The sequence below is a fragment of the Sander lucioperca genome, chromosome 13, assembly GCF_008315115.2.
Source record: "Sander lucioperca isolate FBNREF2018 chromosome 13, SLUC_FBN_1.2, whole genome shotgun sequence".
Taxonomy (NCBI): Eukaryota; Metazoa; Chordata; class Actinopteri; order Perciformes; family Percidae; genus Sander; species Sander lucioperca.
The window spans coordinates 17,863,845-17,889,261 of record NC_050185.1 but is presented as its reverse complement, the minus strand read 5'-3'; the positions used below and the strand labels follow the sequence as shown (position 1 = coordinate 17,889,261).

The following is a 25,417-nucleotide window of genomic DNA, read 5'->3' as shown; positions in this document are numbered from 1 at the left end:
AGAGTCATGTAAATGTATGTTTGTCACAGTACAATTCTGGATTACATTGAAATGCTCAGTTTCCTCACGTTCACTTTCAAAATGAAACTCCAAAAAATTATTCTCCAAAAGACTTCAAATTGAACTTTGAATTATGCATCAACACAGAGCATAACTGAGCATATGAGCTGCTTCTCACCACAAAAACGACAATTCAGAGTTTATGGACTGCCCCACCATCATCGAAACTTAATGAACACCTTGTCCAGTTTTTATCTTGTTGAAAGTGCCCTCTGTCTCTGTCTTACGTGGGCTGGACTAGCCCTCACATTAAACTCCATCCTCACCGGCCTCCTGGGCTTCATCGTCACTCTCCTGGTCGTGTCGAGGCGTGGTCAACTGTAGTGCCACTCCACTTCCAGTTGCTTTAAGAGGTGTGTAAAATCAAGAACACACATATTTCCTCTGCTTTTGGTGGTAAAATTGAAGCAGTAGCTGACAGTAGATTGCACTCTCAAAGGACAGTGCATGGTAGGTTCAAAGTTCAACATTTGTTGCAGTGCCTATCCATTGGCACTGGAGCTAGTAAAAAAAAAGTTTCTTCTGAAAATTGGTCAAGGTCTGTGTAAAACTATTTTGTATGTGAATGCCACATTAAAGGTGCAGTCAATCATTTTTCTGCAAACAACAACTGAAGAGAGAGGTGGGCTACATAGGCTGGGCTTCCTCTGTGTTGCTCCTACTCGGTGGTGCTCGGCGGTCTGTGTGGAGGAGTGAACCCCACCTTCCTACTATTCCTACGTGCCGTACAGCACCAACACTAAATACAGCGACGATGCATCTGGCATGGCCACTCCAAGGTCTGATGTCATAGGACCAAACACTTCGAGGATGTTTGACCGTAGTATGTCAGTAGGATGGTAGAACACGTAGCCCTAGTGCAGGCGCGTAACTCCCTGAATAAATCTCAGAGAGGGCTGTATAATCAGCCTCAGGGGACACAACCAGGAGCAGGGGACTTTTGGCCGTAATCCGTTAAACAGACAAGAAAAACCGAACTGTGGTCAGTGATTGTTTCTGTTTACATGTTAATTAATGCTCATTTTCTTAATACTTCCTTTTGAGGGATCAATAACATTTGATATCATTGTTCATCATTACTAGTGATATCTGGGTTCTGGGCAGCGGCCTGCTGATGGACAAGTCATTACAAACTCATGCTGTGCAGCCAAACATTGTTCAAACCCACAACACCTTATTCTAGTGGAGGTTCCAAACACACCAAACACGTCAGTCCAAATTTTGGGGAAATGTGTACAAACATCATCTAGAATATTTCCATTTGATGGAATAGTGCAGCCATAAAATGAGTCTCTCTGAATGAGTCTCAGGTTTGAACATTATAAATTTTTAATGAAGAAACGGAACAAGATAACACACAACATATATTATACTAACAGTGTAAAATATTATTTCAAAAACTTTAAAGCTACTTATGGGGAAATAAAGGACTTAATTTTTTTATATGTTGCCATATGTGCAATATTTTCCAGGACTTTGCAATATGTGCAAATGTAGCATTATGTAGCATATTTATTATTCTTAACTTGCATACGATGTGAAAAAGTAGCCTATAGTAGCATATCATAGCATTTTTAGCATTGTTAACTGAATTCTTGTATTTAACTTTCTTTAACTTTTTTTTTATTTAAAGATTATTTTTTGGGCATTTTAGTCCTTTATTTATACAGGACAGCTGAAGACATAAAAGGGGAGAGAGGGGGAATGACACGCAGCAAAGGGCACAGGGCAGAGTTGAACCCGCAGCTGCTGCGTCGAGGAGTAAACCTCTATACATGGGCGCCTGCTCCACCAGGTGAGCTACCCAGGCACCCACTTTCTTTAACTTTTAAACATTCTTGTTTTACTGCACTGTATCACCAAGTCAAATTTATTGTGTACATTAGTACATTTGCTGAATAAAGCAAGTCTATTATAGTCTAACCTCCAAGCAAACACTGTACTTTTTTTTTTCATTACTGTTGAATGATTTAAAATTTATTTTTTAATGTACAGGACAATTGTGTGTTGATGAGAATAGTTTGCTTGTGTGCTGTATTTCAGTGATTTTGACCTTATAGGGGCCTCTTTGATCATCTTTGTTGAGAAGCAATCTGGTCAAGTGAGATTTCTTCACAAACCAGTTTCACCTGAGAAGCAACAGCGGCAAACTCCTCCTCTGACTTCCCCTTAAACAACAAAACCTGCAAGTGAGGCAGCCCCTGTCAGCTTCTTCTCTAAGTGGGCAATAAAAACCTCAACCCGCTCTTTTGTTTGTCTCACAGGTTAATTACTCCAGCTCTCTGCAACACAAGTTGACCTCTTTGAAGGGACCAATGAAGCTTCAGCATGTTGTCTGGTGTAAGACAGATTCTGGGTTTGGCCCTGGCCGTCATTGGCTTGCTAGGGAGCATCAGCATTTGCGGTCTACCCACTTGGAAAGTCACAGCCTTCATTGGTGCCAACATCGTCACATCGCAGGTGATCTGGGAGGGTTTGTGGATGAACTGTGTGACCCAGAGTACAGGCCAGATGCAGTGCAAAGTCTATGACTCTCTCCTGGCCTAACCTGAAGACCTGCAGGCTGCCAGAGCACTCGTCATCATGGCCATTATCACCGGGGTCTTTGGGATCCTTCTTGGCGTGGTCGGGGGCAAGTGCACCAACTTTCTGGAATCATCTTTATCATTGCAGGCCTCTTGGTGCTTATCCCAGTCTGCTGGACCGCCAACACCATCATTCGTGATTTCTACAACCCGATCATGACCAATGCTCAGAGGAGGGAGCTGGGGGCCTCGCTCTACATCGGATGGGGCTCCGCAGGGCTGCTGTTCCTGGGTGGGGGTCTCCTCTGCAGTTCCTGTCTCCCCAGAGATGAGAAAGACTATGATGTGAAGTATGCCAAGGCTGGCTCTTAGCACAGCAGCAAGGCCTACATTTAGATCTTCAGTTGGGAGCAGAACTGGGACAGTGTGTTGGAAAGAGATAAGACAAAGAGTTTATGAAAATGTCACCTTTGTCCTGTGAAGATGAGTCCACCATAATAATATATAATGTGGTTAAATTAGATAGTAAGTTTTGCAGTGTGAGTGTGTAAAATAAGAATGTGTATTTGTCTTTTTGATGCATCTTGTAATCTAAGAATATACAATGTTTTTGTATTTTACACAATTATGGACATTTTCACACAGTTTTCCTTATATGTTTTGGTTTGTTTATTAGTCCCACACTCACACATCACACTATGACATGTGAGATTCAGAACATGACTGCTTTATATTAAACCCATTGTATATTTATGTGAAATCTGCCTGTGTTACTGTTTTTGGTTGATGTTTTTCTTTGTATACCGATACAATTCAAGTCATTTGTAAGACACATATTTGTGAGCATGTGAGACAACATTTCTCTTGAGTCCTTTTCCATCTCGTCACTGTTTGTTTTTTCAAAGGAAAGAAGAGTTACAGTGATGACGTGTGCCAAAAAACTTGCTGAACAGCGGATCTGGTTGTTCAAGTGTAGATGAGAAAGAATCCTTACAAACAGGTTGTGTGACAATGTGTGCTTCCTGCCAAAGAAACTTTGCTAAATAAACAAAGAGATTGAATGGTAACTGCATCTGTGTTTTGAGTTTGTGTGTGTGCATGTAGTATTCCCTCTTTTTATCCTGTAAAACTGATCAGGTTTGTAAACTTTTGCACAAGATAAAGATATTTCTTGTGTCATAAGTATAGAATAATGTAAAAACGTTTGTCATTTGTCATGTTGTGGGAGAAAAAAATGTATAGAGACAAAAAGTATCCCTTTGAACTTTATGAGGACACTAGGATTAAAGACTATTTTAAGCCTGATTAAAAGGTTAGGTAGTGTGTGTGTGTGTGTGTGTGTGTGTGTGTGTGTGTGTGTGTGTGTGTGTGTGTGTGTGTGTGTGTGCATGTGTGTGTGCGTGGTAAACAGGTTTTTCTGTGCAGTAGCCGCCGTTAGAATGAAACTGGTTTTCTCCCAGGTGATTGTGTTCCACATCATTCTGCGTTTGGTAAACAAATACATTCTGCGTGCACGCATTATTCACATGCACAACAGCGTTGCCAGCGGATGTGTATAAACACACACACTGAGCTCACACAAGTATTTCAATCAAATCCAGTCAGATTCCCCCTTTTTTAAATTTACAATCCAATTCAGTGTTTCTGCAGAAAGATGGTGTGTGAAAGAATAAAGACAACGATGCAGCGCCTCATTAATGTGCATCTTATAAACATGTTTAAGGCTCAGAGGCCTATAATTTATTCTGCTTTATCCAAAGATTATCTTTTCCGAAATAATCTTGTCAGACAAACACAATAAAGGAGGGAAAATGATGTCACAGTCACAGCTCTCTCTCTCTCTGTTATTCTGTCAACCTCCTCCCCCTTTTATTTCCCTATAGAGTAGGTGTGGTGCATCCACACCTGACCAGTACTACACAGGCAGGGCTCCGCTCAGGTGACAGAAAAGAAACAACACTCTCAGGTAGAGAAATAAAGAGATAGGGGACAGGGAGCGAGAGGCGGGAGGAGAAACAGCAGTTAGGAATACGAAGGAGGAGGGACAGAGACAGAGGGAAAGCAGGCTGCAAACAAATGAACTGACGCTGAACAGAGACACACCTGGAGTCAAGTAAAAACTACTGGAGGCTAGACAGACAACTGACAGGGCTCTGTATTTCTGGGACAGACACTTGACAGACATTGCTACTGTGGAAATAAGAGCAATAAGAAAATAGCTGTAGAAAAGCACAAAGATGGAGGCGTATGAAAACAGCAACATCACACATTGAGAAAGACTGACAAAGAAAAGCTCACAGAAAGACTGACGAGAGGAGCACAACTAACCACGAGGGAAAGCAAAAGAAGCTCCACAGAAAAGAATAAACCACCAGAGACGTTTCAAAGGTCTGTGAGGGTTTCTCAAGCACCTTCAGTGTTGTTCCCTCCACCTCTACGTCATGGCCTCGATGGGGATGCAGCTGCTGGCCAGCGCCCTGTGCCTCCTGGGTTGGGCAGGGGTCATCTTTAGCTGCATACTGCCCATGTGGCGGGTCTCAGCTTTTGTGGGAACCACCATCATCACCTCCCAGACCATCTGGGAGGGCATCTGGATGAGCTGCGTGGTCGAGAGCACAGGGTTGATCCAGTGTAACCCTTACCAGTCTGTCCTTGCTCTCAGCGGAGGCCAACAGGCCGCCAGGGCTCTCACCGTCCTTGCCATTGCTACAGGCGGCGTAGGTCTCATTCTGGCCTTCATTGGAGGGAAGTGCACTCGCTTTTTGGATGTTGAAGGAGGCGGAGTTAAGGGCAAGATGGCTGTAGCAGCAGGGGCAGTTTTGATTTTCACAGGGCTGCTGTGTTTCATTCCCACAGTGTGGGTGGCCGGGTCCGTGGTGAGCGAGTTCTACAGCCTCTCCACAGATGCTCAGCGGAGGGAGATTGGAGCCTGCCTCTACATCGGCTTGGGAGCGTCCATCCTGCTTATTCTGGGAGGCAGCTTGTTCATCAGCTCAGCATGCCCCCTCAAAGCCCACAAAGCAGACAAGAACCCTTCTGTCCGCTACATGATGGTCCGCTCCTCTAACGGGTCCACCCAGGCAGGTTCTCAGCGCAGCAGACTAGCACCAACAACGTCTCAGCCTATCAGAGCCGTGTATTCCAGGTCTCAAAGCTATGATGGAGCTTTAACAAAGCTTCCGCTGTACACAAGGCCTTCCTGGGGGGACGGGCATGAGCAAGGCTTGAGGATGGAGTCAGAAAGATCATGGGCACCATCAACAAAGTCTCAGATGAAAACACCAGAGTCGACAAAGTCTGAATACAGTGAGGCGCTGTCTCAGCTGAAAAGAGCAGAAATGGAAGAGAATTTACCAGTCGAAGGTGAAAATGGGGATGGGTCCTCAAATCCAGCGACGAGTACATACATATAATATGGACACACACACACACACACACACACACACACAATGTACTGAATTTACAAAGCAGTGCAGAAGTTTTACATGCAAAGAGTTATTTAGAAGTAGTAGTTTACTTAGTTAGTGACTGTTTACTGATACTTTAGTAGTTCATTGTATTAAGTATAGTTATCTTTATACTCCACCATGTTGCTTTGATAAAATGACAGAAGGGAAAAGTTCTGGACTACATTTATTAATATGCAGGACTATAGCAGCTTTAATGTGTTATGTGCACTAAAACTGAACTAAAAACCAAATGCAGTACAACAAACTAAATCCAGGTGCATGTGAAGTTTGCTGTATACGGCAATACGTTTGACATGTTTGTGGAGCATTACACTAGTAGCAACTTTTTTTTAAATGCACTGAATGAGGATGGATCTGTCCACATTACGAATTTTACCTCAGACTTTTTAGCTTGTTTGTTTCTGCTGGACGTACAGGAAGCTGAACGAAACATAAGTAATAAAGTAACAACATATTTTAGCCTATTTTCCATCCTTACTTTAAATTGATACCATTGTATTTTTTGAATCCATGTACATGTATGTCCTCATTTGATGAGTTATATAGCCATGAAAAACTCCACTTGTTGCACATAAAAAGTTACACTTTTTAGATTTTGCTAACTGTGAAATGTGATTTTATGTTCATTTTGTTGTACAGATATTATTGACAGATATTTCTTTGTTTACTTTTCAATAAATTACTATAATTTGATTGGGCAAGTCAGTCTTTTTCACTAATATAAATGTATTGAAAAACATGCTAACATGTCATACATCATAAGCTGAAAAGAGCTTTTACTTAAAGGAAACAACATCCTCCTGGACTTTCAGTCTTGGCTATTCAAATTTACAGGACAAACTGGTTTGACAGAGAGTGTGTTTACCACAGAGGTGTGCAGGGTTAGAGGAGGGAGGCGCAGTGTGTTTGTAGAGCATTCAAATTCAGTTTCAGTGAATCATGTTTTTGGAACATGTGTTATTTGGGTTTGGCTTATTCAAATGTGCAGTAGCATCGTTATCTAGTCATGATCTAATAATGCCAGTTGTCTAAAATGCACAAGTCTTACTTTAGAGAAGACTTTGTGTAGATACATGACATAAACCTGTAAAATTGTATTCAGATACATATGAAAGGTAGGGGCTACGAAAAATGAGTAATACATGAATAAAACTACACTGAAGTAAGCCAAAATATTTAAATTAAGTTATGTGGGTTTTAACAATATTTGGCTGTACAGCACCAGTAGGCCACTTGAAAAACACTGCCATCCTTTGGTCAGTGGTGCACTCAAACACATCAGACCTCGTCAGACCAAAATAAATGGACTCTTCATCCATCCATCCTATACCAGCATATGTTTTTTTTTTTAAGATTATTTTTTGGGCATTTTCGGCCTTTATTTTTGACAGGACAGAATCAAGATATGAAAGGGGAGAGAGAGGGGGAATGACACAGGTCGAAGTAGAACCCGGGCCTGCTGCGTCGAGGAGTAAACCTCTATCTGGGTGACCATACCAACATATGTTTTAATGTATATTACAAATATATTCAGGACAATTTCAAATATGATGACAAGCATGTATTATACTGTACACCACCAGCACATTGCATTTTTCTTGCAAGTCTGTAAGTAACATTGCATCCTCCACCATCTTCTTTTGACAGCCCTATGCCCAGATACTGTATATGTATATACACACACACACATACACACATATATACAGTGCTGCTCATAAGTATTCATACCCATGCTAAAGTTGACTAAAAAGAGGAATAAAAAAATCATCTTTTGGAAATTGATCTTAATGCCTTAATTAAAAAAATGAGGAAAAATCTGACCTTTTAAGGACACCAATTTTTTTGTGAATGAATAATGTATTGTAAATAAATAAATGTTCTTCCTAAAAATACAGGGGCCATAATTATACATACCCCTATGTTAAATTCCCATAGAGGCAGGCAGATTTTTATTTTTAAAGGCCAGTTATTTCATGGATCCAGGATACTATGCATCCTGATAAAGTTCCCTTGGCCTTTGGAATTAAAATAGCCCCACATCATCACATCCCCTTCACCATACCTAGACATTGGCATGGTTTTATTTCAGTTAGCCTAATAGCTGGTTTGATTTGCATTGATATGGATCTTATCTCAGTTGCATACTGTTTAGAGAGTGCTTTATTTCACCACTTTTCCAGTTTCAACGTCACTGTGTATCAGAGCGTCACTGACATTTGTGCTGCTTGAACCCAAAGTCATATACCAGGCACATCATGCCTGACCTGTGATGCTGTTCATTTAAAATGGGACACCTGAAGTTAAAAGTGAGTTATTTGAATATTTTGTATCTTCTTGAGTTGTTTTGTACGTTTGCTGCTGTTATGTCGCATCTACATTGACGTGCAACGTGCTATAGTTTTAGTTTCTTATAGAGGTACACGGCACCAGCTATGTATCCGTCCTCATGCTGTGACACCGCTCTCTCCCAGTCTTCCACCTCAGTCACCTCTACACAAGTCCAGAGCCCTTCGTCCTCCATCTGCTTGAGCTCACGCTCCAGGGCGGCTTTGTATTCCACATTGTCACGGTTACTTCTGGTTGTCATGCAAATGTAGCCACCTAGTGGAAACAGGTGAGAGTGCAGTGGTGTTTTTGAGTGATTAAAACAGTACACTACACTACAGTGAGGAGATACTAATTTTCAACAAAGGATCTGAACTGCAGTTGATGCAGCATAAAGCCAAAAAAAAACATATTCTCACCTGGTTTGGTGGACTCGCACAACTTTCTGACAACACCAACCGGGACCTGACCAACACTCAGTGCTCCAACGATCACAACCACATCAAACAAACCTGCAAGAGGAAATAGAGGGGAGAGGTGACGGAGGGAAGAAGATAGGAGAGTTTACAGTACTACTAATAATAACACTAAAGATTAATACTATTTAATAACCATAATATCATGGATAACAAGAGTTTTTTTTTTTCAAAATAAGTTTATAAAATTGGCTGACCAACCCCAATTGAGGATCGCTTAACTGAATCACAGTGGTGAATGTGTAAAAAATTTAAATAATTAAAACGATTAAATTACCCCATTGGACAGGCAGCGGCCCCTCTCCCAGCAAGAACTGCTTCAGGTCCTGGTACAACCCGCTCTCTCTGGCCAACTTCAACATAGCCTCGCTTCCATCGATACCCATAAAATGTCCAAATCCATGTCTCTTCATCTGTACAACAGAGACACTTTTGGTTGTTTATCAGTCTTACTGGTCAATTCAAATGAACATGGAAACTAAAAACTCATAGTGATAGGATATGTACTGCTTTAAAGCACAAGAGCAAGAAGGGAAAGGTTTTAAATAAAAGTTTTCATCCAAACAAGTTAATATTTGCAAGGAGAGAGGAGATTAAGTGGAAATACTTTACAATACAAAAGTCACATTTTAGAGAAAATAGAAAAAAGGCTTTGTCGAATATGAAATTATATATTACTGCATCAAGACTAAAAGTTTGCAATTGCTCCTTTTGATTCTGTTGTCCTTTGACTAGAATCCCATAAGTGCACGAGTTTGTTCTCCATCTTGTGAGTTTACCTGTTTGGCCACCAGTCCTGTACCACAGGCCACATCCAACACTACAGCTGCTTCACGATCACTGCTGAAATGGGAGGAGATGCTGTTTGCTGCCAGACTTGGTGCACGGTAGTCCAGAACAGCCATATCCTACTCAAACCGTTTTTTGCACCAAAAAGAAGGTGAACATGAGCACAGTAAAGCTACATTTGGTTAAATATAAAAAACAAAACAGATTTAATAAGATACACAGATAGCCACATAATGATATGACATAATGATATGATAGGACTGCATTATTTTGCTTAGTACTGTTTATCAGTAATGCATGTTCTGCTCAATTTCTGCACAATAATATCAGTTAAAGTGCATTTCCTATAACTTAACTTGGCAAATCAAATACTGCAAATACTTTACTGATATTGTTTTATTGTACTTCAGTTATCTAACCTGGTCATAGTTCTCTGCCCAGGAGTTGTAGAAGTTGACCTTTTCTACTGATGTGGTGCTTTCATGAGCTGATAAGATGGTCGCTTTTACACTTTCAAATGTGTTAGTGACAGCTGCCATTATATACAAACCTGTTCAAAAAAACGAAAGAACAAGACAAAACAGTCAAGCGAGAGTAATAATAACAGATATCAGAACTAGGCAATCCTCACAGTTTTAAATTGCAAAAGAACAAAGAGAGATGGATGTTTTAAATGCAGATTGAATAGTAAACATCTGTTCAGCCACTGTGGAGATATAAACGTCAAAGGGCAAGAAAACGGTCTTGCCTGCAAATTTGACAGCGTATTGAGGAGTATACATCAGATGGTTTTGACATTACACAATACATGAACACACATAGGTAGTCACAGTAGTAACAGTCACCTGTAGCTGGTTGTTCTGGTTGTAAGTGTTTCTGTCAGTACTGACAGCTTCCTAACCTTGCAGAGGACCAGGAAGCAATTGCAGTAAGTGGTTTATGATACAAATTTCCCTCAGTAAAGACTGTCAGGGTAAAGAAAGCCTGTGGCACATTTTTGCTTTTTGCCAAAGCATTTTTTCTCTTTACCTGTCTGTGCGTTCTGTTACCGCTTCATGTATAATTGTGTTGTTTTTTTTTTTAACAAGCAGTAGCCAGACAAATAATTGTGCACCAAAGGTTCCACTCAGCGCACCTCAGCGTCCCTCCTGGTGCATTCACTGTCACCATCTGCCCTTTTAAACCGCCTGTAAATGTAATATTTCCGACAACCATTGAATGCGGCATTCACGCATGCAGATACGCAGTAGCGTTATCCCAGGCTGCTATTCGTGTTCCCACCTGTAGAGTGGGAGTCAAAACAAAAATCTTCTGGAAAGTCCTCCTGATGTAGCTCGTAGCTGCCGATAACGTTAGCAGAGTTGTTTCCTTAGTGATAGTTGAAATAACCCTAATCAGCGACAACGTAAATTCATTTGATACATTTAATTATGGAGATCTCTCAAAAGTTCCGCTCTTTGTACAACTTGTTTTGGCCCGTTTTCGTGGCATAGCTAGCTGGAAAGCTAACGCTTTCTAGTATTGTCAGTTAACGTTAGCTTAGCATTGCACTTCACAACAAAAAAGCCCAGCAGCCTCTTCTGAGCCTTGTTGGACGGCAGAAGTTTGTAACTTTACTCGCTGGTAAATGGGCCTCTTCTACATTTCATCTGCATGTTGTATGTAACAAAGAAAGAAGTTTTTCTGTAAAACCGCTTGAAACATTAAATTCCTATCGTCTGATAGCTAATTCCCAGATCCAAATACACTTCACGTTAGTTACAGTAGCTGTCAGAACGATGGCTTGAATCACTCCAAAAGTTTAAAATTGTATATTACAATAAAATGATGAATTTTAGTTACTAGGTGCATCCTTCTTATCACTTGTAAAATGTCATGTTTTGTCCTGAAAACGCCTACAAATACTTGTGTTCTTTTTCACAGGTTTCTTTGGCACCAACACCCTCAAAATGTCTATCCTAGGATTGAAGAAGAAACAGCCAAAGACGTTTAAAGTCAAAGTTATCACTATGGATGCGGAAATGGAGTTCAGCTGTGAGGTATGGATTTATTCAGACATTTTTTTAGCCTGAAGGCATGCTTTATCTATATATGTATCTGTATGGATGAGTGTATTGATTCCATGCCCAGGTCAATGTATAACTATGTATTGTATGAATGCATTTGTATGTGTATCCCCTATTGGCTCACATGAAATTAGCCATCTCAGATTCATGGACAAGCTCACTGAAGAATAGCCTACAACATCCTTGCATATTAAATAGTATTTGTTTTGCTGTGATATGTAGACTTTTCAGATGCCATATGTATCAGTTTTGAAGTTCCAGCACCTTTTGCTGCACACTTAGAAAGGAGACAAGAATTTCCCCGCATTTAATGAAACAAAGGAAATGATCTAGCAGATGTAGCCCAGTTCCTGCCGCATTTCGTGTTGTGATTAATTTAGCTAGAACATGACAGTCAAAACGATAGCCACATTCGTTAAATATATGAGATTTGCTGTGTGAAGTGGTGCCCCTGCATTTTTCTCGATAAAGTGTATTAGTGTTTTATTATGTTAGTGAAGGTGGTCTTTATTTCAGGCAGTGGCACACCTCCGCTATAAAATACTAAAGAAACCCTCACAAATCAAGATTCTACCATAAAGATTAAAGTGATGTTCTGTTCTATACAAAAAGAGCATGAGTTATTAGTTTAAATTTGAGTTGTTTTTAACAGTACAGAAATCGGTAGAGAACAGCAGCTGCAAAACAACACATTTGCTTTCAGCATTTTAACTCACTGGTCCCTTTATCACTCACTGTTTGTCTCAGGTTAAGTGGAAAGGTAAAGACCTGTTTGACCTGGTGTCTCGCACCGTTGGTTTGAGGGAGACCTGGTTCTTCGGACTCAGGTACACAGTAAAGGACACCTACGCCTGGCTGAAACCAGAGAAACGGGTGAGTGAAGGAGTGATCCTGTGAAGGTCAAACTGGCTAATGAGGATTCCAAAACAACACATACCTTGAGCAATATGCTAGATGCCATGTGGATAAAATGTTTTGGACAATGCAGATGATTTGTATGTGTTGCGCAATATTTTACAATGTGAGGCTAATCTGGGTTGCAGGGCTGCAATTTACGAAAGATTGCATTATTGATTATTCAAATTGTTGATGAATTAGAAGTCAAACAATTAAGCAATTCATTCCCTAATTGTTTAGTGTGTTTCTAGCAACTAATTACACAGACATTGATCATGCCATGACATTCAGGCTTTAGTGATTGTCTGGTATAATAACTTTGTTGTTGTTCACTTTTCTTCTACTGCTTATTTGCTCACCAAGGTCTTGGACCAGGAGGTTCCCAAGGACTCTCCCATAACATTTCATTTCCTGGCTAAATTCTTCCCAGAAAAAGTAGAAGAAGAGCTGGTCCAAGAGATAACTCAGCACCTCTTCTTCTTACAGGTAATATAACCGTTAACATTTCTTGTAAAATAACAATCGGCTTAATCAGTTTTGTACATATATACATACATTTTTAGTGTTGGTTTTATTTATTTTATATGTAGGTAGAAGAATTCATCTCCATGTTTTAGAAACCTGAATGAAAATATTTACTTGGTTCAATACATGTACATACATGTCTTCAAATTCTTGTATAGGTGAAAAAACAGATATTGGATGAAGAGATATTCTGTTCTCCTGAAGCGTCTGTTCTGTTGGCATCATATGCTGTCCAGGCCAAGGTAAGAACGCTATGCAAGGTCCCTTCCTATCATTTGCTGCACCTACAGTATGCTTGTCCTAGCTGTATCTCAAAACACATTGTCCATTAAAGTCCACCTTTGCAGTTAATGCTTTATGCAGTTACACTTTAAAATAAAATGTTTTGATCAGTTTTATGCGACGAATCTTATGGGGAACTTTCATGAGGCCAACAAGTATAAAATACATGTCTCCCTTTTGGGCACTGATTTTTTTCTTCAAAAGAAGATACAGGGCAACTTATTTAAAGAACATCTATGTGATGGTGCAAAACAAATCTACAGATTTACAGTTAGACTTACACATAATATATGCTTTAAGTTTTGCTAATGTGCAACAGTAACGTCAACATTTCTTTCTTTTTTATTTCTTTTCTTTTTCTCCCACTCAATCTCAATCACAGTATGGGGACTATGACCCAAACTTTCATAAGCCGGGCTTCCTGGCACAAGATGAGCTTTTGCCAAAAAGAGTAAGTGCATAGTACTATTTGCATATTTGACTCTTGTTCACTTGTAGTAATTGTCTGTGCTGTTTGGTGTGCTTTCTTGTTACAGATGTTAATCAATGTTTGTGTGCTTGGGTGTGTGCATGCAGAATAAAATGTTTTTCCTGTATCTGTATCCCAGGTTTTGATGCAGTACCAAATGACAGCTGACATGTGGGAAGAGAAGATCACAGCTTGGTACGCAGAGCACAGAGGCATCGCCAGGTAGGACTGACCCAGGAGGGCTTTTGAAATCAAGCATGTAATGAGAGATTAACCCCTTTACAAAAGGTGTAGTTCTAGATTCTGTAGTTGAAGTGTTATAAATGTATAATGCTTTGATATGCCTTCTTTTCCTCATTTGTACATACAGGGATGAGGCTGAGATGGAATACTTAAAAATTGCTCAGGACCTTGAGATGTACGGTGTCAGCTACTTTGCCATTACTGTGAGTTTAAATTACTCTGCCTTAATGTTATGTCAATTTATGGAACTTTTTCATGGTAATTTGACAAATGCAACCTTAATCATTACTGTCATGTTGGTTTATGTGCATGTATTACATGTCACACTGACAGCAAAATAAGAGGGACACAGACCTGTTACTTGGAGTGGATGCTCAGGGTCTTCACATCTACAGCCCCAACAGCAAACTCAACCCTAACAAATCCTTTCCTTGGAGCGGCATCCGCAACATCTCGTACAGCGAAAAGGAGGTAAATGCAACCGGTGGACTTTTTTTTAGTTAGGACATTCTGCTTTTTTTTTTCTCACATCCCTGTCACTTTGGAAGAAGTGGAAAATGGGTGTGATATCTCTTGGCATCAACTAGTTTTTAGTTGTTTAACTGGATGGATTCCACGTCCATAACTATTTTGTTATGAAAGTATGCTTGACTATTTTGTTTTTTTACTATAGAGGCAATATAGTGCAAAAGACAATACAACTGCTAATGCATACATCTGTTCATAAAACCTACAAAAGTTCAGTACAGGATTTCCACTCTAACCAGTTAGCTGTACTGTTGTAAAGGCATCAAAGCTGAGCTGTCTGTCAGTAGTGCAAAATAACTGAGCTTTTTCACTTTCCCATGTTGCAGTTTACAATCAAACCCCTGGATAAGAAGAAAGATGTTTTCAAGTTCTATTCATCTCAACTGCGTGTCAACAAGCTGGTTGGTTTACCTCTTTGTCCATGTAAATGTTCAACTATAACAAACTTAGAAGAGAGTTATGTTAAGTAAGATAATGTTTGTATTGCCTGTGTCTTCAGATCCTGCAGTTGTGCATTGGTAACCATGATCTTTTCATGAGGAGGAGGAAGGTGGACTCCATTGAAGTGCAACAGATGAAGGCTCAAGCGAAAGAGGAGAAGGCCCGCAAGAAGGTCAGCGCTCTCTCAGCTCCACTGGAGCAATTAGAATAACAGATTAGACGTAATGTTCACTTTGCATACATATAGAAACTACAGTCATAATTATCATCAATAATCATGGTTGATTGGGGCGGCCTCTAGCTCACCCAGTAAGAGCGTTCGCCCCATGTTGGCTGAGTCCTGCAGCGGCGCAGGTTCAAATCCGACCTGCTGCCCTTTGCTGCGTGTCATCCCCAATCTCTCTCTCCCACTTTCATGTCTATCCACTGTCTCTATGTAATAAAAGGGAAAAGCCCCAAAAAATAATCTAAAAAAAAAATAATAATAATAATCATGGTTGATTGATTCATTGAGAATCTTGGCCTCTATTTAGATGGAGCGTCAAATCCTGGCACGGGAAAAACAGATGAGAGAGGAAGCGGAACGGGCAAAAGAAGAGATGGAACGAAGACTTTTCCAGCTGCAGGACGAGGCACGACTGGCCAACGAGGCACTGGTGAGAGCTTCATCTTTGTCGTTAGATAATTGTTGAATCTTCCAGACTTTTGGGTGAGCTATTGTTTTGGCAACAAGCTTTACATTCCCGTTGTTAATTGCATAACGTCACAGAGCCTGCTTCCTCCATCATGCTAAGCCCTAAACTCTTCCACTAACGTATCTTATATTAGTTTGTAAAAATGCCTTTTAAATGTTACAATGCGTTTTCTCCAGCTGCGATCTGAGGAGACAGCGGACCTGCTGGCAGAGAAGGCCCAGATTGCTGAGGAGGAGGCCAAGCTGTTGGCCCACAAGGCTGCAGAAGCTGAGCAGGACAGGCAGAGGTTCGAGGTCACCGCCATGAAGACCAAGGAGGAGAAAAGGCTGATGGAGCAGAAGATGAGGGAGGCAGAGCAGCTTGCTGTCAAACTAGTGGAGCAGTCTGAGAGGAGGTCTAGAATCATCTTGACTAGTGTTGCCTAAAGCATTTGTTTTAGTTAACTATTACTTTACTTACAGATTTTCTTTAATACATTACATTTATCTTATTTTTCAATTAAAAAGCCATCTTATTACATGTATATAGTATTAACACTATTACTGTTTTCAATGACACTTGAACTAACAAAACATCTGGTTCCAGGTTGAAGGAGGCAGATCACCTGAAACAGGACCTGACTGAAGCAAAGGATGCTGAGCGGAGAGCCAAACAGAAGCTGCTGGAGATCACCAAAACAACATACCCTGTACGGTGATGATGATGATGATGATACTGCTGCTTGTGTGCTCTTTGTGGTGCCTTTGTTACTTATTTTTGTGGATCAGTGCAGCTTTCTTGTGTTAAGAAGGTTTTCATTAAATATCTCTGAAATATAAATTGAATATCTCATCTAACATTACTGCACTGTAACAAAATGATTATGGTGCAGTCATTGTAAATAGCTAAAGCCATGAATTACCTGCTGTGCTTTACTTCTGCTGAACAGAAACAGTTTGGCCAGAGAGCATGTGTTCACTACCACCAACTGTTTTGAAGTGTTTAATTATATGTTGGATTTAGTTGAATAGGAATAGTTAGCTTTCGTTTTTGTGACGCTCGGAGTAAGAGCTGTCAAAAAGTCGTTACAGGACTATACAAATGTTTAATGTGCATTCTGGGCCGACTACGGCTGATCCAGAATGTCGCACATCGCTCCTATTTTATCCTCGTTACATTGGCTTCCTATCAAGATCAGGATCCAATTTGAAGTTCTTGTTCTGACATATAGAGCCTTGCATGGTCAGACACCTGTTTACATCTCTGACCTGCACTAGCCTTACATTACTAACAGGTCCCTCAGGTCTTCTAACCAGGGATTACTGGTGGTCCCTCGCACTCGCTTAAAAACCAAAGGTGACCATTCCTTTGAAGTGGTGGCTCCAAACCTGTGGAACGCTCTTCCTATTGTCTTACGTTCTGCAGTCTCTGTTGATGCTTATAAAAAGCAGCTGAAGACTCACTTGTTTAAACTCGCTTTTGTCTCATGTTTATAACTTTGGGTTTTTAAGTTTTTTAATCTTTTATTTCCATTGGTATTTTATTTCGTTTTCGCTTGCTCATTTACGGTTTGGGTCTTACTGTATTTTAACAATTTGTATCATGTGAATCACTTTGTGACTTTGTAAACGATGCTATATCAAATAAACTTATTATAATATTATATTAAGTTAAAAACTTTAAATTTTTTTCAACAGTTAGTGTAACTACCTACTTGACATCTGTTTGCCTGTCTTCCAGCTCATAGCAGCCTACTCTACTCCCCCTGCTCCTCCTGAAGCAGCCGACTTTGCCTATGAGTCGGCATCTACGCGTCTCGACTTCAAGGACTCTGACATGAAAAGGCTGTCTATGGAGATCGAGAGAGAGAGGTGAGTTCAAATCGCCTGCAACACTTTAGAAAGACAGTTCAGATCTGCTTGTGTTTAATATCTTGTCGTGCATCAATGCAGGCTGGAGTACATGGAGAAGAGTAAACACCTGCAGGACCAGCTGAAGGAACTGAAGACAGAGATCGAGTCTCTGAAGCTGGAGGAGCAGCAGCAACAGGCGGGCGTCTACAGCCTCCGCAATGAGGCGAGGGGCTACGTCCAGGAGCCTGTCTACATACCTCACAGCAACGTACGTATGATCACTTCATACCATCTTCTTTTTTGTATTATTATTATTACTAACATTATTAGTTTTACTGATGATTGGTTACCTGTCAGAATGTCTAATAGAAGGAATAAACCAGTAAATCCAGCTAATACTGTCAAGTGTTTACCCTCTGTCTACCGCTTTATAATAATGGGCTCGTGTGTATAGTGGAACTACAGTTCCCTTTATGTTTTGGGTAGTCTCGCATTGCTACGTATCTCCAGAGCAGTGGTTTACACACGAGCCCATTATTATGAAGCTATATATATATATATATATATATATATAATATGAGATAAAGAAGTGCCAAAATCCATGATAGTGGGGTTGCTTTTTTTTAAGATGTTAAATATCCTATCAGAATGGTTCTTGTAGACCTGGAGCACAAACATTCTGCTCTATACTTCAATAAACTAGATTTTTTTAATTTGTTGTGGGGTGATTTAAGATTTGGAGCATATGAAACATGGTAGTATTAATTGCATCAGTAGTAATATTTATATAATTGGGCACATACTTCTTATCTTGGAGTTTGTAATCGCACCACAATTGCACGTTTCTTTGTTCTGATTTCTGCCATCGCTCATACTCGCCTTGTTTTGCAGCGAAACTCTGCGTACATGTCTCAGTCTCAGATGGCCTTCTTTGAAGAAGTGTGATCCCAGTCCTTCAAGTTGGGGAAGGAGGGCACCAGCTGTTGTGACTCAGTACTTTCTCAAAATGTTTGGTTCATTTTTTACCTGGCTGAAACTAACAGACAGACACTCACATACACCATGACGGTGTGCTTTGTAAAGACTTTTAATCTATCCTCAACAACAAAACAGTCACTTTTGGCTGCCTGCACAGGTTGTCATGCTAGATTGTACCACCTGCTACACTGCAGCACCTTCCACACTTCTGTTATATAAAATGAACACATTAATGTGTGTATCTAACACTGATTCAGGACATGGTGCTGAGGATGGATGTATGAATGAGTTGCTGATGTTTTTGTGTGGTTTTAAGGGATGCTTAGCTGTAAGATGGTCAGATATAATATTGTAACCTAATGACAAGTTATACATTATTGTCTTAACATGTTGGTACAGAGATTGAGGTTAACATTTGACACAAAATGGCTTTAGGCAAAGTTCCTGCATCGGATGTAATTAGGTAAATCATCTTTTCAGGCTGGGAGAAATTCTGAAAAGTTATACATATAAAATTAGATTTTGTAAATATGGTCATTTTCTTTCAAACCAGCAAATTGTTTCCTAAACTTTTGAAAATAGTAAATAAAAAGCCCACATTTCTGATTATACATTTACTAAGCTATTGTTGAATGTAGCTTTGAACACTACAAATACACTAAAGACAACTCTCAATGTGAAAATTGACATTGTGAACTTGCACAGAAAATGGACTTTATAAAAGAAGTCATTGCAACTCACAGAAAAATCTAAATCTGACCAGCAGATGTGCGCAGGGATAGTGTCTAGATGTGGCGCTCCATAACAATGTTAAATGCAGTGTTTGATCTTTCTTTTGGTCTTTCACTTGTGTTTGTTTGCTGTTTCTGTTACTTGGTTCATGGACTGCCTCTATTATTAACAGCACACAAGTGCCTTTTATTGTTTCTAGTGTCTCATCGTGGTAGTTGATAGAAATGTAGTATACAGTTACAAGCTTGAGCTCTGCCATTTCAAGTTTTTATATTTTGTATTCTAGACTGTTGATGTGCCTTGAACTTTTTTTTACTATTTTGATTTGAGTTACTAAGGTTTTATTTGGTATCATTGTGCTCATGCGTCTTAGCATTAGGTGTACTTTAAGTTGGGGGTTGATGTCATACCCTGAATTGTTTGCAGAATAGCAGATTCGTGGCTTTCCTGTTTTCTTTTACAGTATGTTCCTCAGCTCATGTACTTCTCAGGGTTAGTGTTGGAGACAATCACTGCTGGTAGAATGTAATTGTTTTTCCCCTGAGATAAACAGTATGGCATCCATTAATGTTTACCTTTTTAAACAAACTTTTCATTTAACTTGGTTAAGTCTAGTAGTAATTCATATTGTAAAGATTTTTGACAACAGCGTGTGCACTGCATTTCACAAATCTAGAGGTGGGTTAATTGAGTAAACTTTTATTCCAGTACACTCCTCATTACATCCTCAAAAAAGGGACGGGCTGGATACCAAACATACAGCCAGAAATTCTGCATGTTAGTTTATTCAGACCGATCTGTTAGACTGACATTATGATAGACTGAACAGTGACGAATAATTGGTTCATTATTGCCCTTCATGAGTAAGGCTAACCTTGGTCTTGTGTAAATGGTATTTTGTCAAATGTCCAAGTGGAAGTGTTCTTTTTTTCATCAACGCATTGCTGAAGTGCTTCAATTTGCATCTTTGACCTTATTTATTTGTGCTATAAATCCTTAAATAACATCACTATACATGTTTTTTTGAGGTCTGTCATTGTAAAAAGAATTATTATTTTTTGTTATTTTAGAATGGGATTTTCTAGACATATTGGAGTCCAGTGTTAAGAAATGATTTTCAACCGAAACTATATTGTACCCTAGGGCAGTGGTTCCCAAACTTTTTCACGTCAAGGACCCCTAAATGGGTACAAATGACCACAAAATAGACCACAGCCCCAACTGATAAGATTTTTGCTTTTAGATGTTTTATTATAGAAAGTGTATGAAATCAATGACCAAAATAGTCACATTCTGTCATTGCGTTAATTAAGGATGGAATTTTATTAATAATAAACTATTCCCCTTTTTGCTGGTGACCCCTTAAGCACCCCTCGGGGTCCCCGGACCCCACTTTGTAACCACTGCCCTAGAACATGTCTTAGGTTTACATTGAAGTGACACAAATGTTACAATTTCACATGCACCTCAAAGTTGTGTCAATATTTGATCAAGTTTTTTTGTGTATATTATTTCATTACATTAACAGTGATCATATAATAATACTTGATTTGCTTCATGTTTGTGCGGACATCAGGAGTTGTTTCATAGATAATTTAATCATTCTTGCCTCCTAATGTGTCAGATAAATGCAGTATGTTACATTACACCCCATCAAGGCCATACAATTTTCTTATTTTAATAATAGATAATTCTTAAAAATCTGAATCTGCATTTGAATATGCATTAAAATATACATACTGGCAGACAATCCGATTGGCTGATGTTGGCCATGATTTTTGCAGAATAAATAAAGTCCAGTCCAGCAATATTGGCATTTGTAAGCAATGCCATGTGAGTCAGATTCTATGTCAGAGGTCATTTAAAATAATAATTTCACTGTAGTGCAGTCTATCTATGAATTTCCACTACATATTTCAGGATAACGCAGATATTTTGAAACACCTGATCATTTAGGACTAAAAACTTATTTTAGTGGAGGTAACAAGTTTACACTTTAGTCTGTCAAGTTTCACAGGTATTTGCAAGTCAAGCAAATTCATTTGTAACTGAAATGACATGAGGTCGCTATTTATACTATTCTGTGGAGATCAAATGTAGCTAATTATCACAACATCCAGCTTTACAACCAACTCAATTCATAATGAGACGGTGTCATAGTAAAAGTGTTCCACCAGCCTGTAGCAGCTTGTATTTTCTCACCAGCACAGAGCTCATACTGAATCATCTGAGGCCTTGAATCAAACTATCAAACAAAAACACTTGTTGTTTTTCCCATTCGTTCAGCCAGGTGAAGTTTGGAGACTATATAAGACAGGCCAACTCTACCACTGTACCTTGGTGAAGACGTGTAACTCGACAATGAGGGTTGTTCTTGGTTTGCTGTTGTTGCTGCTGGGTCTGTGTGGGTCAGGGGCTCAGGGGGAGGGGGAGGCCTCGGCGAGGTGGGTGAGATGCAAACCACCCCTAACATCTGGGCAGAGGTGAGAGCGCTGAGAGACATGGTGGTGGAGCTGAGGAACATGGAGGCCAGAATGAAGGATAGCGAGAGCCAGGTGAATGAACTGAAAACAGCTGATCCTCAACAAGGTGCACATGGAGCTGCTGCTGAGAGAGAATTCTGGTAAAGACTAGTTACTTTTCCTTTTGAGTGTTAATAATGTCCTTTATGTGTTCAACTGTGTTGTAAAGTGTGTAATCTTGTCAGGGACATTTACAGTACACTGATTAATTCCACAGATAAGACGAGGGTCAAGATACTGTATATAATTTGTTGTGCATTCTTGTGTTTTATGTTTTTTATGTTGGAATGCATCACTTGAGTGTCACAACTAATTTTGTTGTATTTTTATGCAATGAGAATAAAGGCTTTTTTGATTTCTGATGTTAACAGTCTGCTCTGCTCTGAAATTCCCTGTCTTTGCATTAACTCCAGACTTGCAGACCAGACTGAGCAGCACTGAGACTGAACTTCTCGTTAGCAAGTCAAGAATTGAACAGCTGGAGAGAGAAAATGCGGGTGATGATTGTAACTTTTTATCCACAACACAAGTATGAACCTGAACATGAGCATTGTCTCCTTTAATAGCAGGTCAAATTTTTACCTGATGGTGGCGCTAGATGAAAATTTAAGAGATCACAAAAGTGATTGCAATTCATCCTGGAGATGAATGTCTGTCATCAAGACACTGTATATCATTTGTTGTCAGTGGTGGAATGTAACTAAGTACATTTACTCAATTACTCTACTTAAGTACAAATTTGAGGTACTTGTACTGTTCTTGATGTCACTCACTCACTTTCATGTACTTCTACTCCACTACATTTCAGAGGGAAATATTGTACTTTTTACTTTACTACATTAATCTGACATATTTAGTTACTAGTCACTTTACAAATTAAGATTGTTGCACACAAACCACATGTAGTTTATAAAATATGATGTTTTATTTTAAATTAAACTACCCAACAATATATCGGCCTACAAGTCCGTCTTAAATAATTATCGGATTAAACACTTAGTTGACTGACAGAACTGTTTTGATCGTTTACAGTTTCTAAAATGTAAGGATTTTTCTACATTAAGTACTTTTACTTTTAATACTTTTGGTACATTTGCCTGATAGTACTTGCATACTTTTACTAAAGTAACATTTTCAATGCAGGACTTTACTGATAACAGAGTATTTTTACAGTGTGGTAGTAGTACTTTTTCTTAAGTAAAGGATCTGAATACTTCTTCCACCACTGTTTATTGTGCATGTTAACAGTCTGCTCTGCTCTGAAATTCCCTGTCTTTGCATTAACTCCAGCAAGTCAAGCATTGAACAGCTGGAGAGAGAAAATGCAGGTGATGAGTGTAACTTCTTATGCACACACACACACACACACACACACACACACACACACACACACACACTAATGACATTCACTTTTGTGTAGACAGAGAAACCAAAGGTGGCCTTTTACACAGCTCTGACTGATACAGGATATGTTGGACCACACAACACAGACACCACACTGAAATACAGCAAGGTCTTCACCAACATTGGCAATGCTTACAATCCAGCTACAGGTAATGTACTGCAGGTCACATGAACATGTGTGGTCATGTACATCTACATAAATTAGTTACTGTTTTTCATTGTATACTCTTACTCTGTAGGTTTCTTCACATCACCAATCAAAGGGGTCTACTATCTCTGGTTCACTGTGTGTGGTAATCACACAGGTGCAAGAACAACCAGAAGATCATGCTTACTGATGAGATAATGGAAAAAGCGAGTGTTGAGCATGTAACTAACTCTGTTGTCTTGGAGCTGATAGCAGGAGATACAATTCACCTGGTTCTCCCATCAACCTATTCTGTCTATAACGATACAAAGAACCACAGCACCTTCAGTGGCTCCCTTCTCTTCCCACTGTGAGGATGTTGTTTAGACTGCTGTGTGATAGATTTGTCACAAACACTGTTGTTATTGTCTACACTGTGAGTCTTTAGAACTGCTGATATATCTCTACACCACTGGCTCCAAAACAAATGTCTGTACATTTACTGCATGTATCAAATAATGTGATTCTGAATCTGACTTCCGTTTTGTGTCATTAAAGTTGTGTTTGATAAACAAAGTATATGTTGGTAACTGTCAGCTGTCAGCACAAGTGGTGGTCGAAGTAATAAGATCCTTTACTTAAAGTGGCTATATGTAACTTTCAGTTTGTGTTAATTCTAGCGGCCGCTTTGGACAAAAGCGGTAGTGTTTTTACCAAGGCTGCTGCCGTAAAGATCTTTTCTTTACAGTGCTGTATTGCCCACTGTAGATTACTGAGTTAGCGTTACCGGGAGGTCATATAGTCGCAATGAATAATATGCTCAGATAGAAAATCATTCATTTACAATGAGAGAATACGTTACAGATGCATCGTTGCATTTCAAGTGTTGCACACTGTAACTTAGCCTTCTTTGGATGTATCGTGAGCTAAACCGGGTACCACTGTCACTGTAGTCTCGCTTTGCCAGATCATCCACACGCTGCGGAGCGGAGGAGGGTCTGGCTACTCCACACTCCACCTAAGCGCCGGACGGAGCCGCTACAAAATAGTCATGCGAGAGAAAACTTAGATTGGACAGATAGTCTAGCTAGCTGTCTCAATTTACCATGCAGAGATCTGAGGAGCAGATTAACCGTAGTCCTCATAAATCCACCGGAGTTTAAAATTCCAAAGAAAAGAAAGTGGAAGGAAACGGAAATCGGCGAAAATACATGCATCCGGCAGATTTTGCTGCGGCACCGGAGCAATCCCGGTAGTGGAACGTCAAGGATATAGACTACTGTCACTGTGTCACGAGCCAAAGCATTAAGAGATTGTTGTATCAACCAACGTATAATAACTTCGATTTATATAGCACGTTTCATGAAACCCAAGTACAGGGGGACAAGGGAAAAGAAAATAGTAGGCCAACACAAACACGGACTGAAAAGGAATAAAATGTCCGCACTAAATGGAAGGGGGACATCATTTAATCTAAGCTACTGACGTACAACTACATCGCGCAATCGAAAGTTATTTTATGAATGAAATAGACACATTACATACCCAAGGGCCAATTCGGGGACGTTTTTGAATCATATATAATCCCGTAATTGTCTCCATCTGTTGAAAGCCCGAAATCCTCGGTTTCGCCCGTTGTCTTTCACTTTCCCTTTTAGCGTTTAGTTGTTCTTCGTTTAGTTTCCTTCTTTTCTGCCCCAGTATCAGCCATAACTACAGCAGATATATTCTAAAATACAATTAGGCCTATATAAAAAAATCTCCAGGTACCCTTTACCTGGCTGGATACTCACTAACACAGGCTTTTCCGATGTTATGCCGAAATCTGTGACCCGTCAGTTAACTGTGCTCTGCAGCGCTGTCTATCTGACAGAAAACTATATAAAAATAGCGTTATTTTCACTGTAAGTCTCGTTTCCTGTTACAGGTCATCTATGATCATTAGATGAAAAATTACACAGTTCCAGAAACATTCCAAAGTTACATATAGTCACTTTAAGTAAAAATACCATTACATTCATGTAAAAATAC

General features: G+C 39.7%; 3 protein-coding genes, 1 long non-coding RNA gene and 1 pseudogene across 5 annotated transcripts; 4 read left to right on the top strand and 1 right to left on the bottom strand.

Moving 5' to 3' along the window:
• The first annotated feature begins 2,305 nt into the window (after positions 1 to 2,305).
• LOC116037065 lies at positions 2,306 to 3,126 on the top strand (annotated as a pseudogene).
• Positions 3,127 to 4,326: 1,200 nt separating this feature from the next.
• On the top strand, positions 4,327 to 6,618 carry LOC116037054 (claudin-4-like). The gene has a single exon (XM_031280810.2). It carries the CDS (start codon positions 5,027 to 5,029, stop codon positions 5,996 to 5,998), a length of 972 nt encoding a protein of 323 aa, XP_031136670.1. The 5' UTR covers positions 4,327 to 5,026; the 3' UTR covers positions 5,999 to 6,618.
• A 1,579-nt stretch (positions 6,619 to 8,197) lies between these two features.
• On the bottom strand, positions 8,198 to 10,805 carry mettl27 (methyltransferase like 27). Of its 2 annotated transcripts, none has more exons than XM_031280821.2 (6): positions 10,491 to 10,805; positions 10,065 to 10,200; positions 9,636 to 9,764; positions 9,134 to 9,269; positions 8,800 to 8,892; positions 8,198 to 8,656 (listed from the first exon to the last, which is right to left on the bottom strand). In XM_031280821.2, the coding sequence occupies exons 2-6, from the start codon at positions 10,182 to 10,184 to the stop codon at positions 8,448 to 8,450; spliced, it is 687 nt and encodes a 228-aa protein (XP_031136681.1). In that variant the 5' UTR covers positions 10,185 to 10,200; positions 10,491 to 10,805; the 3' UTR covers positions 8,198 to 8,447. The 2 variants fall into 2 exon arrangements, with proteins under 2 accessions (XP_031136681.1, XP_031136680.1); XM_031280820.2 differs by having other exon boundaries at positions 10,065 to 10,195; positions 10,491 to 10,804.
• Positions 10,806 to 10,907: 102 nt separating this feature from the next.
• On the top strand, positions 10,908 to 20,339 carry nf2b (neurofibromin 2b (merlin)). Its single transcript, XM_035990966.1, has 17 exons — positions 10,908 to 11,268; positions 11,570 to 11,684; positions 12,459 to 12,584; positions 12,972 to 13,094; positions 13,292 to 13,375; positions 13,798 to 13,866; positions 14,024 to 14,106; positions 14,255 to 14,330; positions 14,461 to 14,598; positions 14,982 to 15,056; positions 15,155 to 15,268; positions 15,630 to 15,752; positions 15,968 to 16,185; positions 16,377 to 16,479; positions 17,511 to 17,641; positions 17,723 to 17,891; positions 18,515 to 20,339. Exons 2-17 carry the CDS (start codon positions 11,595 to 11,597, stop codon positions 18,566 to 18,568), a joined length of 1,776 nt encoding a protein of 591 aa, XP_035846859.1. The 5' UTR covers positions 10,908 to 11,268; positions 11,570 to 11,594; the 3' UTR covers positions 18,569 to 20,339.
• A 2,806-nt stretch (positions 20,340 to 23,145) lies between these two features.
• LOC116037067 lies at positions 23,146 to 23,924 on the top strand. Its single transcript, XR_004101781.2, has 3 exons — positions 23,146 to 23,183; positions 23,280 to 23,408; positions 23,499 to 23,924. It is a non-coding gene; the product is annotated as an uncharacterized LOC116037067 (long non-coding RNA).
• The last annotated feature ends 1,493 nt before the right edge of the window (positions 23,925 to 25,417 follow it).